This window comes from Pleurodeles waltl, chromosome 4_2 (assembly GCF_031143425.1).
Source record: "Pleurodeles waltl isolate 20211129_DDA chromosome 4_2, aPleWal1.hap1.20221129, whole genome shotgun sequence".
NCBI classification, from domain to species: Eukaryota; Metazoa; Chordata; class Amphibia; order Caudata; family Salamandridae; genus Pleurodeles; species Pleurodeles waltl.
Genome location: NC_090443.1, coordinates 176,899,888 through 176,917,302, shown reverse-complemented (window position 1 = coordinate 176,917,302; position 17,415 = coordinate 176,899,888). Strand labels below are relative to the sequence as shown.

General features: G+C 46.5%; 1 protein-coding gene across 3 annotated transcripts in view; it reads left to right on the top strand.

Moving 5' to 3' along the window:
• Positions 1–17,415, top strand: part of HDAC7 (histone deacetylase 7) — a 531,422-nt gene that overhangs the window by 315,970 nt on the left and 198,037 nt on the right. For all 3 annotated transcript variants that reach the window (XM_069231044.1, XM_069231043.1, XM_069231042.1), the window contains exons 4-6: positions 5,246–5,390; positions 16,120–16,235; positions 16,501–16,623. In XM_069231044.1, coding sequence (XP_069087145.1) covers positions 5,246–5,390; positions 16,120–16,235; positions 16,501–16,623 — 384 coding nt within the window. The remainder of the gene's footprint in view (positions 1–5,245; positions 5,391–16,119; positions 16,236–16,500; positions 16,624–17,415) is intronic.

Genomic DNA, 17,415 nt, shown 5'->3' with positions numbered 1-17,415 from the left:
AGTCGCTGCCTGGACTGCATATACCACCCGCCCCATCACCCCCCACCTCGTCTACCTCATCCGTTTCCGCTGGAACCCACAGCCAGTGCCCTCTCGTGGCTTGACCTTCCCATCCTTTCTGGATCTCGCCCTTCGCTTTCTTAAACTGACGCGCCTGCTCCGGCCCTTGTCCCTTAACCCTGCACAAACTCACCCATAAAGCCTCTGTCTCTGGTGCTGTTCCCTGATCCTGGCCTCCAAATCCACCACCTGCCTGTTGCATTGCCCCCTCACCAGGCCAGGCCTTCCCCATCTATTCTGGACCCCAATCACCACCCCGCTCCTGCTCCCACTGAGCACAACCGCACCTGCTGTGGAGCCCATTCTCTGCTGGACCTGAGTATATGACACCGCCTCGTCCCCCTGCCTGGAATTGCCGACACCTTCACTTGTCTGTTTCCTCTAACCCATGGTGCCCTGAGCCTGTGCCTTATCCCTCAGCTGGCTACTGCCTGCCTTGGCCATACTCAGATCCAGGGGGCCCTCCCACCCCATTCCCTCTGGTGACCCTGTGGCCCCCCAGACCCTTTGGGGCCCTCCTTTGTCAAATCTGTATGCCCCCCCACCAGAGACCCTGGTACTCACATTGCTGTTCCCAGCTTCCTCAGTTGCTGGGGCCATCTGGAGGCTCTTACGCCTCCCCACCCCAGGAGAAGCACTCCCTTTACCTTTCAGGGTGCTTTTGCCTTTGGCCGAGCTGCATGCCGCAACAGTCTCTCCATGCCGACCCAGGCCTCCTGAAGCACCCTGAGCTGCAAAAGGTTCAACTGGCCTGCCAAACTCAAAGTAATCAGCATGGCCCACACAGCATCCTGATTGGGCCGTGCTGCATTGCACTCCACTATACTTGTGGCCTTGTCCCGTCAAAATCTCTTGCAGAGCTCAAAAGCTCCGATAACTATTCACCTCATGATCCGGAAGAGGACGTCATCTCCTGTCCTAGCTCATTTAACCCCCACCTCACCCATGTATCCACCCTCCACCTCCCGTAGACAATCCTGTCCTCCCACCTCCTCCCACGAAACATCACCGGGAAAAAATAGTCTGCATACTAGTCTGCAACTAGCTTCCCCCGGGACCCTCCATTACCAAACGGTATGCTGCATTTTGACCTTTCCCCCAAAGGACGTCAAATGCTTGCTTATTTTGATCAGGGGTAATGCCATTTTCTTCCACCACTTCTGAGTTTCTGTTAAGCATATTCTAACCCAGGATTGCAAAAAGCATAAAGAGGAATGTAAGGGAGTGCTAGCTAAAGTGACAATAGTTAGCAAGCTTTGTATAGGCTTTGGTGCAGTGCTGCGCATTCTGTACATCACCAAAACGTAAACCATGGAAATAATACATTGGAATGAAAATGTAACTTGCCTATCTTCATGCGTTACATTCTGTGCAGGTAGTACCTCAATCATTAACGATGTTATGCAAAATCATTTATGTAGAACTAAACCAAAGGTGTAAATTAGAAAACATGACTCTTTAATAAAAAGTAACCACAAACTATACACATAGTCTTGGTTTTCTTACAGATCGATGACCCAGGGTGCAAGTCGTATTACAAAAAATTGGGAACAAATATTTCATATGAATGTAAAATGTATTAATAAGCAGTCAGCATTGGATTTGCATCCTACCTCACTAGCCAGTCACAGAACGAATTGTTCTTGTACACTTGTTACCTAGAAAATACATTGCTTGGTTCCCCTGACCTCGCTTCTCATTTTACAGGGCAAGAACCTATAATTATATGCCCAACTATTTGTTATTGTTTACACTGTTTCCTTGATACATAGTAAACCTTATAGGGGTCAATGTCATGCGATCATGCATGAGAGATGTTTTTCTTGTCCCATTCCTGGCCATAACTCTTGAAAGTGGTGCCTACATTTATTAAGGAGAGATCATGGACTCAATGTAGGAACATACAGTCCTGGATCAATAAAGGCACGCTATTCAGTGTTTACGAGTCGGTACGTTTCAGGGTCCATACATCCCGCCATGTCCGTAGTATTCATCGAGCCTGGAAACAACCAGTGGCAGTTTATATAAATGTAAAAAAAAAAAAACGGACTTGGAGCATGTCTCGCGCCTCTTTCGTTTTTGTAATAAGAACTACCCTTATTGCCACATGCTCCTGTTGAGGTCATTGGTGGGAGCAGACCAAATCGTTTGAAAGATATGTAAAAGTCCGCGGAACTACATTAAAATGTCTACATAAATAAACAATTAAATTCCTTGCATAAATATGTTGAAACAATTGTAGCAATTATCTTGATGTATCTCCATTTAATGGCAAAAAAAGAAACTTGATTTTTCTAAAAAATGAAACTACATCAACTTGCACTCTTTATATTAGTGTATTTTTAAATTCAATTAATGTTTGAAAAAATTGCTAATTTACACATTTATGGTCTCATCGCTGCTAAAACTCCGTTTGTGTTCCTGATATCAAGGTCTTTGCTGCCCTCACATGCCACTCACCTTGGTCCCTGCTGCTGGGATCTCTGATCTGACACCCACCTAACCTCAGCCATCCTTTTGTATTGGACTCGGTAAGGCACTAAACACGATTGCAGCCGAGTAGCATGCTACTCCTCGGGGTCTCTTAACCCTCACATGCCTAACAATAGGCTTCCGCTTGTCAGTGCTCAATATGAACGGTGGTTGTCGGTGGGGGTCACTGACACTCTTTTTTGGGGCTCAGTAGGTATTTTTTTCTCATCAGACATTTACCAAGAGCAAGAGAGGGAAAAACTTACAAGGTGGAAAGACAGAGAAAGAAAAAAACAGAAAAACCGTCCCATAAGTATGAGATAAAGAGGCAGGGAAGGTATGATAGTAGATTAAAAAGGCAAGGAATGGACACAAGTCTACGTAGCCTTGGTACTCCGGGAACTGCAATTAATACCGGCTACGGGCTTCGAAGTAGAGCTTCGGACACGTCACTCATTCTTTTACAAACTAAGCACCTCTTTTTATATTGTATTGTAATTGCATAGTACATATTACCCTCGATGAACTACTGAAGGACATGTGCCTACAAGTTGCGCTCTATCTGCGGGAGTCACGTGGATAAAACAGTGTGTGACTCTCATGTGGCCTATTTGAATAAATAATCTTTGACGTTGTGCTGTGCTTGAGGATCAGAGATATGCTCCGATTGTTCTTTATTGCTGTTGCTAAGCCTAAATTTAAAACAAAAATGAGTGTCAGAATGCTTAATCAAGCATTACATGCCGGTGCATCAATGGATATATAGTGTGTGACTGATGTATGACCTACATGGGAACTGTTTAGGGTTGTATGCGGATGGCAGAGACTACTGAAACTGTTTTTCAACTGACACGGAGGAGTGTCTATGCTTGGACGTTAAATAAAAATGTGAGATAAGATGTGCCATGAATTTAGAGTGTGTACATCATACATTTCTGAGCCAAAAAAAGTGTCTTAAAGTTAAGGGTGCTGCCATTGGGAGTGCAGTCCTACATCATCTAGTATGCACTCCTGAGTCCACATGTGAGCAGTAGGCAAAGAAGCAACCCTCAGAAACGTGCAACATGCAACCATCAATTGGATAGAATCTGTTGTGTATGCCTCAGGGTCCACTTATAATTTGCACTGAAAAAACATCAGAATGGGTATTTCAGCCAAAGCAGTTGCTCAAGAGGAGCCCAAAAAGGAGCAGCACATAGCAAGCCATAGAAGTTGTCATTATTCAGGCAGCCATATTATATGCTTTATGGAGACCATCATGGATTGGGAAATAAGGATACATTACGCAGCCTGCCCCACTGGAAGTTCTCTGGAGTTCGTACCAGACTGACCCATACATTAACTTATAGGGCTGATCACCCTCTTACTAGCCAGGATTTATGTTCAGTCGAACTTGAGTGTAAATTGTCTAGGAGAGTAAGCCTAAGAATTGGGATTATTTATCCAGCCTTCGTATGTGTTCTGATTGTCCACCCCTGACTGGCAGAGGAGCACGTCATGGAAGGAGGCATCATACATTCTATAAGGCCTGCGGGCCCACCTTGGAGTGTCAGAAAGCAACACATACCAATCGGCATCATGCAGCCATCCACAACATATAGTATGGAAGTCCACCCATGGGTTGCTGAAGAGCAATATATGCAATCAACAGACATCCCTCGCACATAGGTCTGCAGGGTTCACCCAAAGCCAGTAACAGCACAACCCGTTCATTCGGGCGATCAGAAAGAGGGTGGTAATCAGTGACTCAGTAAAAGGAATGCACTTGGAGTTCGTAGCAGTAGAGGGAAAGAAAAAGGTGTGAATAAGCAAAGGATGTCATAGGAGTTGAGCAAAATGTATTTAATTGCCCAAGGTCGAAGCTGGCCCTAACACACCCAAATAGGAAACCTCCACAGAAGGTAGAACGTCTTCCACTTTCATCTGGACACACGGGTTAGACGCCCTTAGAACAGAGGTTACTCAGGGACGAGAGGATATGTGTTGGAAAGGGAGGCAACTAGCCAGCAGTTGAGGAAGGACTGTTGTTCAGTGAGGATGTAGGAGGAGAGAAAGCGAGGGGCCATGAAGAGATAAGAGGGCTGTTTTCTCAGCCAAGAAAAGACCCTACATACGAGAAGCAACCTGAAGGACCATATAATATAAATGCAACTACAGAATTCTAGGTGTTTAGCTTGTGGTACCAATACTTTTGAAATAAAATAATCACAATTTGCAAAGGAGAAATTAAAAAATATAAAAGGAAATGAGCAATGTTCAATGTATCTCATTTTTGTAGCGAGGCACAAGGTCAGAGGCTTGGCTCTGCTAGATCTAGCCTCCTCCCTTTTCACTGCTCCCCAACCATGCACAAGTCTGTTTCTTGCTTGTTGTCAATGTGCTGTCACTGACTGACAAAAACATTTAACTGCACATGCGCTCACTGCGGAGATTCCAATACATGCGTTCCATAATTAGTCCTTGTCTATTACGATAGCAAGTGCTGTGGTCATCAACGCAGCCTGTCTACCTTTTCCCGGCCATTCCTCTTTCTTATATGATTTTGATTTCTAATTTCTACAAGTAATTAAGACATCTACATCAACAATGTCCCTATTTGTTTCCCATACTCCAGTTCTGTGTAAGAATACAATTAGATTCCTGGTGCAACCTGGGAGAGACATCAGTAGTCTCTTCTTCTTGAGGTCACATTTATCTTTTGATTTGTCCACAGGTGCCAATGCAAGTCCAGCTGTGAAACAAAAACTAGCCATTTTGATACGAAATAAGCAGCAGCGAAGTAATGAAGCAACAAAGCAGCAAATGGTCATGGAGCGGAATAGCATGAGCAACAGGAATGGCCCTCCTATTCACTACAGGTAAGTTGGTCCTCTAAATCTTCTACAAGTGAGTCATTTCCTGCAGTGCAGTACAGTTGAGCCAGAAAATGCTGTCTACTACAAGTGAGCTGGCCCAGCTGTTAAGTTGATCATGCTCTGTCAGAGCCTATAAAAGGGTGAGGCCCACTACCTCCGGGTCTCAACCTCAGCTGTGCAGTTCAGGTGATTAAACCTGTGCTGTCCCAAAAATGTAAGTCAGTCCTTGCTATGCACCTCAGATGACTTAGGACCATATGTAAAAAAAAATGTTTGTGGTTAGAAGCAGCCCATGTCTGTGAATCAGGCTTTTTTCCATTGCAGAAATGCCTTTTCACATGTACCAACACAAACTGAGATTTGGTACTTGGAACGTGCATATTTAGGACATCCCTTCCGAATATTTAATTGCAATGCTATTTATAAATGTTTTGCGACTGAATTATGGTCTCTTTTTTTCACAAACACTTTTTTTTTCTTAAATCATATGTTTATTGGCATTTTTGTTAGAACAATGTACAATATGCAGAGCCATATTTCAATAAGGCTGATTAGGAGGCAGGTAATAATCATGTGAAACACAGTCATGGCATGATAACTTACAAAGCATCAAACAGCCACACAAGATCAAACCTACAATGTGTTAGAAACATTCGACCATACTCAAATAAAGCAACGTGCTGATCCAATCTTTCCCCACAGTATGGTTGCCAACTCAGCCTAGACAGAGCTGCTGCAGTTGCATAAAAGTGTTATGGTCCCCTTGGACCGCAGACCTTGGGCCAATAGGTAGGAAGAGGGGAAACATGGAAATGAATGTAAGTAAAAAGAACAAGCATTTGTAATGCAATGGGTCTTGCATTGTCTCAAGTTAGAGCTATTAGCATTGTAAATTCCTAACTGAACTTTTCCTGTCACATAAATTGAAAATGAAAAGTAAAATAGTTGACATAAGCAAGCTGTTTTAAAGTGCCACGGCTGCTGTGAGCGCGAAGTAGATTCACTAAAGGGAACATACGTTTGCTCTCAGTCAAATGTATCGGCAAACGTGCAATTATCTAGGTAACAGGGTCGATGACCAAGGCGGTAACAAAACTGCCCCAAGGAGGGACAAACGTAAAGTATTTACCAATGATAAAGGATTTTTTGAAAGGCAAGCCCATGAACGAGTGATAGTGATGGGCGTGGGTTAAAGCTCACAGATAATTTTTTAGGTTGAGCGCGCAAGCGCTCTGGCCTGTTGTAATCTAACTATCTAGTGGGTATGCATATTGCAGGGAATGAGTAGTATCAGAGTAGGAGTAGAGAAATGTGTATGATGGGGCCCAAAACTCTAGTGTTTACAAGGTTGATCTTGCCATATGTAAGGGTGAAGGAAGTGGGGAAAACACAGGGTAAACCGGGGGTAGGGGGAGACAGCAAGTGCGAGGTGTATGACCCTAAAAATTAAAAAAAGAGCCTGCTCCTATCAGTGTGCAATTTCTCCTAACCCAGTACCATGTTCCTCACCCAGTTCACCATCATCTAACCCAGTCCACTTCTTGCATACCCCACATCACCCTCTGGGTGTTCCCAGCTTTCCAAAACCTCCATCCACAGACCAGCTATTGGGCATCTCTATATCCCTCATGTATCTTCTCTAAGCAAGACCCTCTCCTCTGGTCTAGCCCACATGATGGCATCCCTCACCCAAGTCTTCAGGACTGGCCCCACCACAAATTTCCACGCCACTGCAGTTCGTCTCATCGCTGATATGAGAGCCAAACCCAAGATTCTGGTACAACTTCTGCGGGTTAGGTTTGGGGAACCCTCACCCAAAAAGGCAAATCTCAATTGTGCACAGGCGAGTATGGGCCATAGTATCATGCAAATTATAGTATTACCAGATACCAAAACAGCTTCAAGATGTGGCAGCCTCCAGTCATATGACTAAAGTCCACGTCGGGATGTCGACACCTGGGGCACTCACAGGTTCACCCCCATAAATGATCTGAAGTCTGTGGGGCGACAGGCAGGTCATGTGAAAGTAATCAAATTGGATATACTTCAGCCTCCTGTTTCTGGAGAATTTCTTGGGGTATGCCAGTATCCTACACCATTCCAAGTCCAGAATATCATAACCCAAGATTCAGCCCCATCTGGCCCAAAGTGTTGCCAACGGTCTGTGCACCATCCCAATCAGGGCCTTACAGACCATGTTACCAGATGCTGAGCCAACCCTATAGACAGCAGCAATTGGAGCACTCTATGGGTCACCGGTTCTTCCCGGCCTCAGTCCTAAAGACCCTCAAAAGTCCTGACCCAGGCCTTGTAAATCTGGAACTGTCCCAAGCGGCAAAGCATGTTGGGATGACCGGTCATTCAAAGAAATGAGGGTGCCCAGGTGCTAACAGTCCCAGACCAATACCACTCCAGCCTCCGCCTAGTCCAACAGATGCAGGGCCGCGAAGCAGACAATATGGTCCCCATGAGCCAGTCCCACCAAAGGCGGGCCGGGGCATAAAGAGGCACGTTTCTAATCTTCATTATGCGGTGCCACCACCATTTAAGAGCCACCATCAACAGTGTACCGGGCCCTGGAATAACCACTGCTGATCGTAGCAGCCATGCCAGCAGCAGGTCTTGATAAGGGTGCCAGCCCCATACAGATTAACTCGTCACAGGGGTACCCACTTTAGTTGGGCTTCCAAGAAGTACAGCTTGACACCGGGAGCCCTCAGTCCACCCTTATCCAGTGGACACCACAGAGCATCCAGTGGCACACTATGATTGCCCCCACTCAAGATCAAATTGCGAAGCAGGACATCCAGTTGTCGTAACCAGGAGGCCGGCATCCGAACTGGGAGATTAGAGAAAATACAATTCGATTTGAAAAAATAAAATAAGTGAGGAAGCATTACCATTTTCAAAATGGCCATGATTGGCAGCCATAGGGATCGCCAGAAAAGACACAAGATTTAAGGGATTGGAGTGCCCCATCCAAGTTGCCCTAGTGCAAATCTTCCAAGGTGTGGTACACCTGAACACATAGATATTTAAAGGATGAGGGAGACCAGGTCAGAACAGGAGGAAAGTCTAGTGCTTGCTGGGATCCCTGTGCTACCAGAAATAGGTCAGTTTTGGCCCTATTGACCCATTAGCCCAAAAGCATTCCAAACTCTTCCAACCACTGGTTCGCTCCTGGGGCACCAGTAGGACCGTCAGACAGATAGAGCAGTAGGTAATCTGCATAGAGAGAAATTATGTGTTTGAGTCCATCCACAACGATGCCACTGCCCCTACCTTCTTGATGAAATAATTCCACCAAAGGCTCGATGGGCAAGGTGAATAGGTGAGGGGATAATGGCCAACCCTGTCTCGTGCCCCTAAAGGTGTCATCTTGACGGAAGATCACATTGTCCGCCTTGACACTTATCGTTGGACTGGTGTCCAGCAGTGTGACCCATTTGATCCAGCCCTCTTCTGTCCCTACCCGACTCATGACCTCAGTTAAAAAATCCCACTGTACCGTTTCAAAGGCCTTTTTTCAAGGTGCACCCACATGACTATGACTCCAGGCAGAGCGTGCTCCACAGAGTTATAGAGGACATGATATAGACGACTGAGGTTAAGAGAGGTGCTATGAGCCAGGATAAAGCGATAGGAATCTTGAAATCCATGTTAAGCATGGACAAGGGCTAAAATGCAGATGTAGGAGCACCCAGCAGTTTAGTCTTAGGAAGGGGAGCTACAAGTGCATTTCTCGTGAATTCGGGCAGGGTTCCCAATCTCATTGCCTCTGCTTAAACAGCTTCCAGTCTCGGGGCCAGGAGGGCCAGAAACGTGGAGTAAAACTCTGCAGGGAGTTTGTCTGGGCCCACTGTTTTGCCAGTAGCCATCTCTTTAATGGCATGCCTAATCTCTTGGACTGTCACTGGACACCCAGGTCACCCCTGGCTCTATGAGGTAATATCCAGAGCGGCAACTGGTCCAGGAAGTTCATCTGCTCACCCTCCAGAAGCATCTCTGGGCGGCGGTAAAGCATCTAATAATAGTCCTTAAACGCATCATTAATGGCGCCTGGGGAGTAAAGGCTAGTGCCATCAGCTGCTCGGGGCTGGGTGATGGTAGCGCCTCAAGACTTGGGCCTGATAGGCCAACCCAGCAACCTTCCTGATCGTCTCTCCTCCTTGTGAGCCCGGGCTACGTAATTCCTATAGTCATGACATCTCGCTCCACCCTGTGCTGGCTTTGCCAGATGTCAGCTAGTTCACAGTGCTGCAGACATTCACGGAGGCCCATCGCTTTCTATGTGCCTGCGTCCCAGGTAGAGGGTGCATAAGACTATCCAGTAACACATACGTGACACAATTAAAGTCACCTCCCAGGAGCAGACCATTAGTCACAAGCCGTCCCAGTGGCGCTGAGAGGGACTGGAAAACTACCTGGTCCTGATTCGGTACATAGATGCTCCCTAGTGTAATTTCCTTAACCATCAATCTGCCCTTGACCAAGAGATATCTCCCTTCTTTAGCAACAGAGAAGTGTTCTTGCTCAAAAGGGGTCCTGGCCCTAATCTGCACTAAGGCCCACACACATATGCAGAATAGGAGGTGGCATATAAATGGTGGCATATAGCAAGTGGTCCACCCCCACACCTGTAAAGTGGGTCTCCTGTAGCATAGCAATGTGAACCCCCTGTGCCTATTATATCGGTCGATATTGTGACACTTGGATGCTGATCCCATTCTCTGAATGTTTTATGTCAGAATCGTGACACCTGGATGGTGAACAGCCCTATAAGTAATTGGTGCAGGTGTCCCACCGAGTCGAGTACAAACCAACCCAGTGTCTCCACTCCACACCACAAGGTACAGCATACTCCATGAGACAAACAACAAAAACCCCAACTCCGAACTCCCCAATCCAAGAGTAGCACAGCAACTGTCGGTCACCCAAACACATGATAGAAGAACATTGTTATAAGCATGACTCCTACAGACTCCTGGTAGGGGGTCAAATGTTGAGAGGTAGGTCAACTTTGTCCAGTTCCACCATTCCTGCTCAAGCCACAGCAGAGCGTGCCACCCAGGGGTTCACTGTGACCTTGATGAGGCCGCCTGGGTATCCTTCACCCAGTTGCCTTGTGACCATCAACCAAGGTATTTTCTGGGATCTCCATAGACACCTTGGAGGCAGGGAAGCTAGATGACTGTTATGACATAAGGGGCAAAGGCTGAGGCACCTAGCAACCCAGTGCCAGAAGGTGGAGGTTCCGGAAAGTGGCAAGTTCAGTAAACAAATCTATGTGAGGTGTAGCAATTCAGATCAAACCTTCACTAGACTGTGGAGACATCTCTAGGAGACGTCCGCCTTTTACCATTGGTCCCTTGGACTCCAATTCCCCAGATTGTTGCTCTTATGGGGAACCAGCCTCTTAGTCTGACAGACATGACCCTGTGATCTCTGCTGCTCCTTGATGCATGGCTGCTCAGGGACTGTGATGGTTTCTTTAGAGGCCCGCCGCGAGTAGCTCCCCAAGAGCATTTGCTTTGTCGACTTCTGGTCTCACCTCCAGCGGTCTCAGGAACCACTGGGGCCGACCCTGATCTGTAGGCATCCTGCCATTCCATCGCCGATTTAGGGTCTTCACAGAAGTGTGTGGTACCATCCAACATTATTTTCAGTTTGACTGGGAGCATCACTGAGTATTGTAGACCCTCCTCCTGGAGCTCTCGCTTCACCTCCAAGAAGGAGGCTCTCTTGTCCTGCACAGCTGAGGGAAAGTCAGAGAACAGGGACACCATGGCATTACAGAGAGCGAACGGGCCCCCTTTGCCCTCTGTCGTATAACATCTCTGTCCCTGAAATTAAGTTACCTGGCCCCCCACAGGTCAGGGTGGGCGGCCAGGTGTCGGCGGATAGAGCTGGTACCGTATGTGCTAGTTCCAGAGCAAAAAAGGGTGACATGATTTGGGCTGACTTTTGTCCTAAGCCATTTCATGAGGTAAAACACCATATTTACGCCCACTGTACCCTCAGGTAGCCCCACGACTTGTACATTGTGTCGCTGATAGCAGCCCTCACCTTCAGCTCGGTTTTCAAGCGTGAGCACCATGTCGCTCAAGTCCATCACTTGTCGGGTCAGCGCTGGATGGTCAAGACATAAGTCGCCTACCACTGTCTCTACATCCTTCGTCCTTTATGCCAGTTTGTGGTGGTCAGCTATTTCTGTAAGTATCTTATCCAGATGAAGCTGACGGGAGGTAGAATGGGCTCGGTTCTACCCTTATCCAACGTCACAGGCCGGAAGGAGTCTCATGGGCCTCCCTTCGCGCCTGGTGGTCTAGCATGTGGCTTCCCCTTAGTTGTGGAGGAGTCGTCTGCTTGCAACAAAGTCACAGCTGAAAGAGTAGAGTTCACAGGGCCCACGTCCCCGCCAATATGACCAGGTCGTTCCACTGTGGCTCCCAAGTAATCAACAGGTGCCCACTTTGTACACTAGTTCCTAAAGTTCAAAAGCAAAACCAAGGCCTCTCAGGGGATCACACATGGTCAAGACCTCCAGTCCCGCAGCTGTGTACAGACCTGCATGCCACAGGCACTATATAGCCCACTGAGCACTGAGCAGAGATTGGCAGCTGGCACACCAGTAGATGGGCATTGTACTGGAGCTTGAGGCATTTGTGCCAGGGTGATGTATCATCTAGCGCTACGATACTAGCGATGAAACAGCATTACCAGGGTTATCAAACACTACAGACCAGCACTGCAAACCTTGCCTCCTGGCCCAGTGCTCCAAATTCACGATAGGGGCCCCCACTAGGCACCAACAAGAGGCCTGATGCCAAAACTCCAACCCCAATTACCTTCTGCGTCAAGCTTTAGACTTACATCATTACCGTCTCCTCTGGAGTTATGCGGTCACCCAGCACCAGCAGCAAGCACGGGCCAGCAGAACCAGGCTGGGCCTCCCCCACACGCTATTCTGGGTAGAGCAAGGACGTGTGCCCAAAGATTCCTCGCTCGAGTAGTTTCTGCTTCTCAGGCAGGGTCCACCTTACTCCTTCTCACCTCTGCAGATGTACGTTTGCTGCATTGGGCCACCAATAGGGGAGACATCTCCAATGTTTAAATACACCCAGAGCGGGTGCAATGCTCACCAGGTCCCCAGTTCTATGGGAGTGGTGCCAGCTCCCACCACAGTGCAGGTTCAGGGACAGTGGGCACAACTCCGTATTGGGAGGGCGTACCACAACCCAGGTGGCCAGCAACAACTCAGCTGTTTCCCCTGTGTTTGCCCAGCGGGATGTTCATGTGGCCCTCTAGCTTGGCCCCAGCACTCCAGACCCCGGGACTGGCTTGGGCCCAGTGTTGTTCACGTGCCACGGATGGCCAGAGAAAGGCCGCATTGGTAGTTTCTCGCTCAGTTACCCCAGAGCGTGCAGTCTGCTATCTGCGGCAACAGTCCATGTCACAGCCCGCATCCTCCACCGCTGCAGCCCGGGCTGCTGCCACTCAAACCATCGGGGCCTCCGCCAGTCCAAGTCCAGCATCACCCACCAGTCCTAGGCCGCACTTAGGAGAGGTGCCCCGGGTCCGACAGAATCATTGCAATCCCGAGGTCTGCTTTCAGTTGCCTCTGTCAGCGGTATATGTTGCGACCTGCAGCTGCCCCATTTTACTTGTTTGATCTGTTATTTTGATTCTCTGAGGTCTCTTTCAGCTGCCAAAGCTCCAAGCATCACAGAGGAACCTTTTTGGGGGTCTCTGCAGTCAGCAGATATACAGTCCTGGTGCCAGCAGTGACCCTGGGTGGAAGATAGCCCAGGGTAAAATACGGCCCAGAGAAGAGCAAAGGGACCAAGTGTCCACCATGGTCGGCTGACGAGCTGCAGCCCCTTTTTTTTTATTTTTACAAAGGCAGTAGTTCAAGGGACCACTGCCTACTATTTAAATGCATCCCCTTTTAATTTGATGAAAATGGACTGCATTAACAAAAAGAAAAGATTGCGTTATTAAAAAGCAATCGAACAAGCTGGTTTGCTGACCCCAGCAGGCCACCATCTCTGTGATGGCTGCAATTACTATTGAGTTGCAAACTGGGACCTACCTCGATAATATTTATTGGGTATGTCAATTTGCGACCCACTGGGAATCGTTAAATGAAACTCAATGTGTATCATACATTAGGAATTGCAATTTTCTAATTGTGATGCACAGAAAATCACAATTAGGTAATTGCTATTCCTTAAATTGTTGCATATGGCCCTTAGTCTCTGCTGGTTGCCTTGAGAGAGGAGGTGAAGTGATGTGTGCATGTGCATGTGTGTGTGTATGCATGCATGTGTGACCGTAGTACATAAAAGAAAGTGAGGTAGGCCGTACTCCTAAAAATATAATTATATGAGGACCCGTTTTCTCCCACCAGATTGTCTGAATCTAATATCCAATACAAGTGAGACAGACCTGGCTACTGTCCTAGATAAATAAATTATAATTCATTCTGATGCATGTGGTTAGAATGGGTACTGTTTGAATCTACATCCGGATGCACTTATAAGTCCTTGTCAAAGATGAGAGAGACTCAAGGAGGAAGAGGAGGAGGAGGAGGTGAGGCTGAAAGGAGAGACATGAATCTCAGGTGGGAGAGAAAGTGTTGACGGGTCTCGGCTTCAATGAGGGAAAGAGCAACACGGATGAAAGAGGAACACTGATGCGAATCTGGTGGAGAGGTATGCTCAGGTGGGGTGAGATATAAAGATGTTGTACATAGTTCCAGAAAGAGATCGGAAGAAATGGGGTGCTGAAGCAATGAAGCGGAATGATACCGTGAGGAGGTCACAAAATGGACACTATTAAAGGTATTGGGAGAAGAAGGAAGACATGGGCCAGAAACCGTCACCTTTCTCTGGAAAAAGTGAGGGGTAAGTGATATAGATGTGCAGACAGGGTAGAGTAGCATGGAGCGAATGATGGTGAGATACGGCGGTGTCGGAGGGACCGCCCTCATTCTGTTTCACTGGCCTCCTGACAAGGTTTTTACCCCAAGACTCTAGTTCATAGTGTGCATTGTGTGAAAATGGTCACATTTGCTTACTTTCTCAGTCCACATTATTCCAGGACAGTGTGAAGTGACATCAGTATAAACTTCAGGCTAAGTCAAGTCCGACTGCAAACTATGAGGCAATTAGATCTCACTACTCACCGCAGATGAGTCGGCTCCCTGCTGTCTACAGAGTCCCCACATGGGGTCAGGCCTACAATCTCTGATGCCTTTCTGTGCCTGTCGCCATTACGATGTATCTTCATAGTGATAAAGCAACTCGTAGCATCAAATGTCTTGCTCATCCGCAAACACTCCGAAAGAGGCTGTATGCCCTGCTTCCTGCTCTCCCCTCCTTCTGCACAACCCTGTGTGTTACCCTCATTATAACAAGGCTATGTGAGTTTGCAACTAGGTTCATTTTATTCAAGTCATATACAGAAATACTTACAACTACACCTCCGCGTGGGTAAGGGGAGACACACACACACGGTCAGGCATACACATACAAATACTCTTCCATAAAATAGATTACACATAAGGTACCAATTCAAAAAGGATTTCTGAAAGAACTCAGTAGGAGGTCACGAAGGCAAAACCAAAGTGATGAGTGAGTTCTGAGATGTGCGCTAGTGAGGAGTCCCAAGGCAAGAAACAGAACTGATAGAGTAAAGAGGGTTAAAAAGAGGTAATATGAATTGGGCTGTGTCGGGGAGAGAGACAGACGTAAAGTAGGTTTAGCACATTCAGCATGACGTTTACATGCCATTCCACATTTCTGGATACTCAGGTATCTTCTTCTAAAAGAAGGGAGTCGGTGAGTCAGTTAATTCCAAAGAAAGGTTGTCAAACAGCCAATGCCCACATCCATTTATGAACAACACAGCAGCAGCATTCCATTCCAGACGCTCAGCTGTGCATGATCCCATAACTTCTCAGGCCTATGGTCAATTTAAGGGGATGGATCCTACTGACTGTTTCCAACACTCTCTGACAACTTTAAGTACACACAGAGCCCAGTCAGCCAAGAGTATAGGCTGCTAGACAGGGAGACTACATGAGGGCCAGCCTTTTTTTTATCACAGCCACCACCATCAAGCATTACTAGTGAACACTTGCTCTAGAAACAGAACGTGCAATGTAATACATGCAATATCTCTGCTGCATCTGTACTACTGAAGTATTTAATGCCTGTGTCTTCTTCCAGCACCACTATTTTTACTAAATTTTCCTCAAGGTTTTCTTGCCTTACCATGACATCATGTTCTACAAGGGCTTGGCCATCTAACATTAAATGTTCCTTCCTGCTTATATGACATTCTTTTTATTTGTTATTTTCTCGCTCTCTTTAGCTGTGCCCTCTCTCGTTCTTTCTATCTTTTTCACTTTCTTTCTCCTCTGTGTTTGGCTCTTTTTTCACAAGCACCTCTTTCTCCGTTCAAATCACTGTCTTCTGTTATATTTAATTTTCCTTGCTTGCTTTTGTCTTCCATGTGGATGTCACTGAACATGCAAAGCTTTATTTTTACCTGCTCATTCATACCCCTTTCCAGCCTTTCTATAGCTGTTTTATGTAAATTCATATACACACACATGGGAAAAGGGAAAAGTTGCTTGTTCGATTATAAGATATCACTGTGTAAACTATAGTATCATTGGCCTTGTCTAGTGGCAAATGAACTTAGCATTTTGTCTTTCTACCTCTAGGACTCTGGAGCACGTGGAACCAGAACCACCGCCTCCTAATATTGTTACTAGTTTTGCAGCTCAGCTCGCGACTAGCCCCAGCGACATTCCAGAGCACTTCCCGCTACGAAAGACAGGTACAGTACTTACCACAGGTTCCTGGACCAGAGCTGAACTTCTGTTTATAGTTTATTTTTGATTCCAATGTGCTATTAGAACTCATCTCTCAAGTTTGAGGATATAAGCTGTGTCCCAAATATTTTGAGGGACATCTGTTTACACCCATACCCACAGGCAAGCTGTTACCTCTTAGTAGTGTGGAACAAGGTGGGGGATAAAACAGCTTTAAAGCAATTATAGAGGGAGGAACATTGCAATAATAGGTGTTTGTCCTCTCTTTAGCATCTGAGCCCAATCTGAAAGTACGCTACAAACAAAAGAAGTCAGTCGACCGGCGGAAAAACCCCTTGACCCGGAAGGAGAGCGCTCCTCCCATGCTGAAGAGGAGGCCGCCTGAGACCATCGGTAGGTGGCGCTTCTCTTCTAAAGTCGAATTTCACTGGACATGTAGTTAGATGAGCCACTCCAAAATCACCAGCTGTGCTCAGACTTCTTAACTCAATTCTCTTCTTCTCTGACAAAGCCTCAGCTTGAAAAGTTTCTTGCCTAGTAAATGAACAGTCAAATATCATCTGGGGTGGAGTGATGATTTGTGCTATTCACTTTAGTTTGTTAATTTGTTCTTCTTATCCAGGACTGGAATGAAACAGCGCAAACCTCTATGGGCCTTGCGTATATCATTTCTGTCATACATATGAGGCACAAATGGCAACTAAGGAAGTTACTCCCAATGTTTGGTCATGACAATTGAGCAAATGATGCATTTAATTTTTTAAGCTTTTTCTGAATTTAAAACGCTTCCGTGTGGTGCCAGCAGCAAGAGTAAGACCCATCAAAAGTAGTGCCAACCAGATAGGCGTAGATCAGCTGCTGAGTCTTTCCTTATAAAAATGTAATATTATAAGAGAGTGAGTAATCTGGGATAAGTAGGAATCATCCCTTTATTTTGGATGATTTCAATGTTTTAACTTAAATACCTGCTAGCATGGATTATTGGAGTGCACTATTTTTTGTCCTTACTTCAGGCTCCATAGAGGCTATTTTCTTGGGTAGCTGCTGAAAAGAAGGCACTGAGCAGTTGCACAGTAGTTTATGTTTCAGCTGGGAAAGGGTTGGATTGTGGAGAAGGAGTCAGGGTAAAGCTCTTGGAGCAGATTCAGTCCATCTGCACCAAAGGCGCTTAGATGTGTTTTCTAC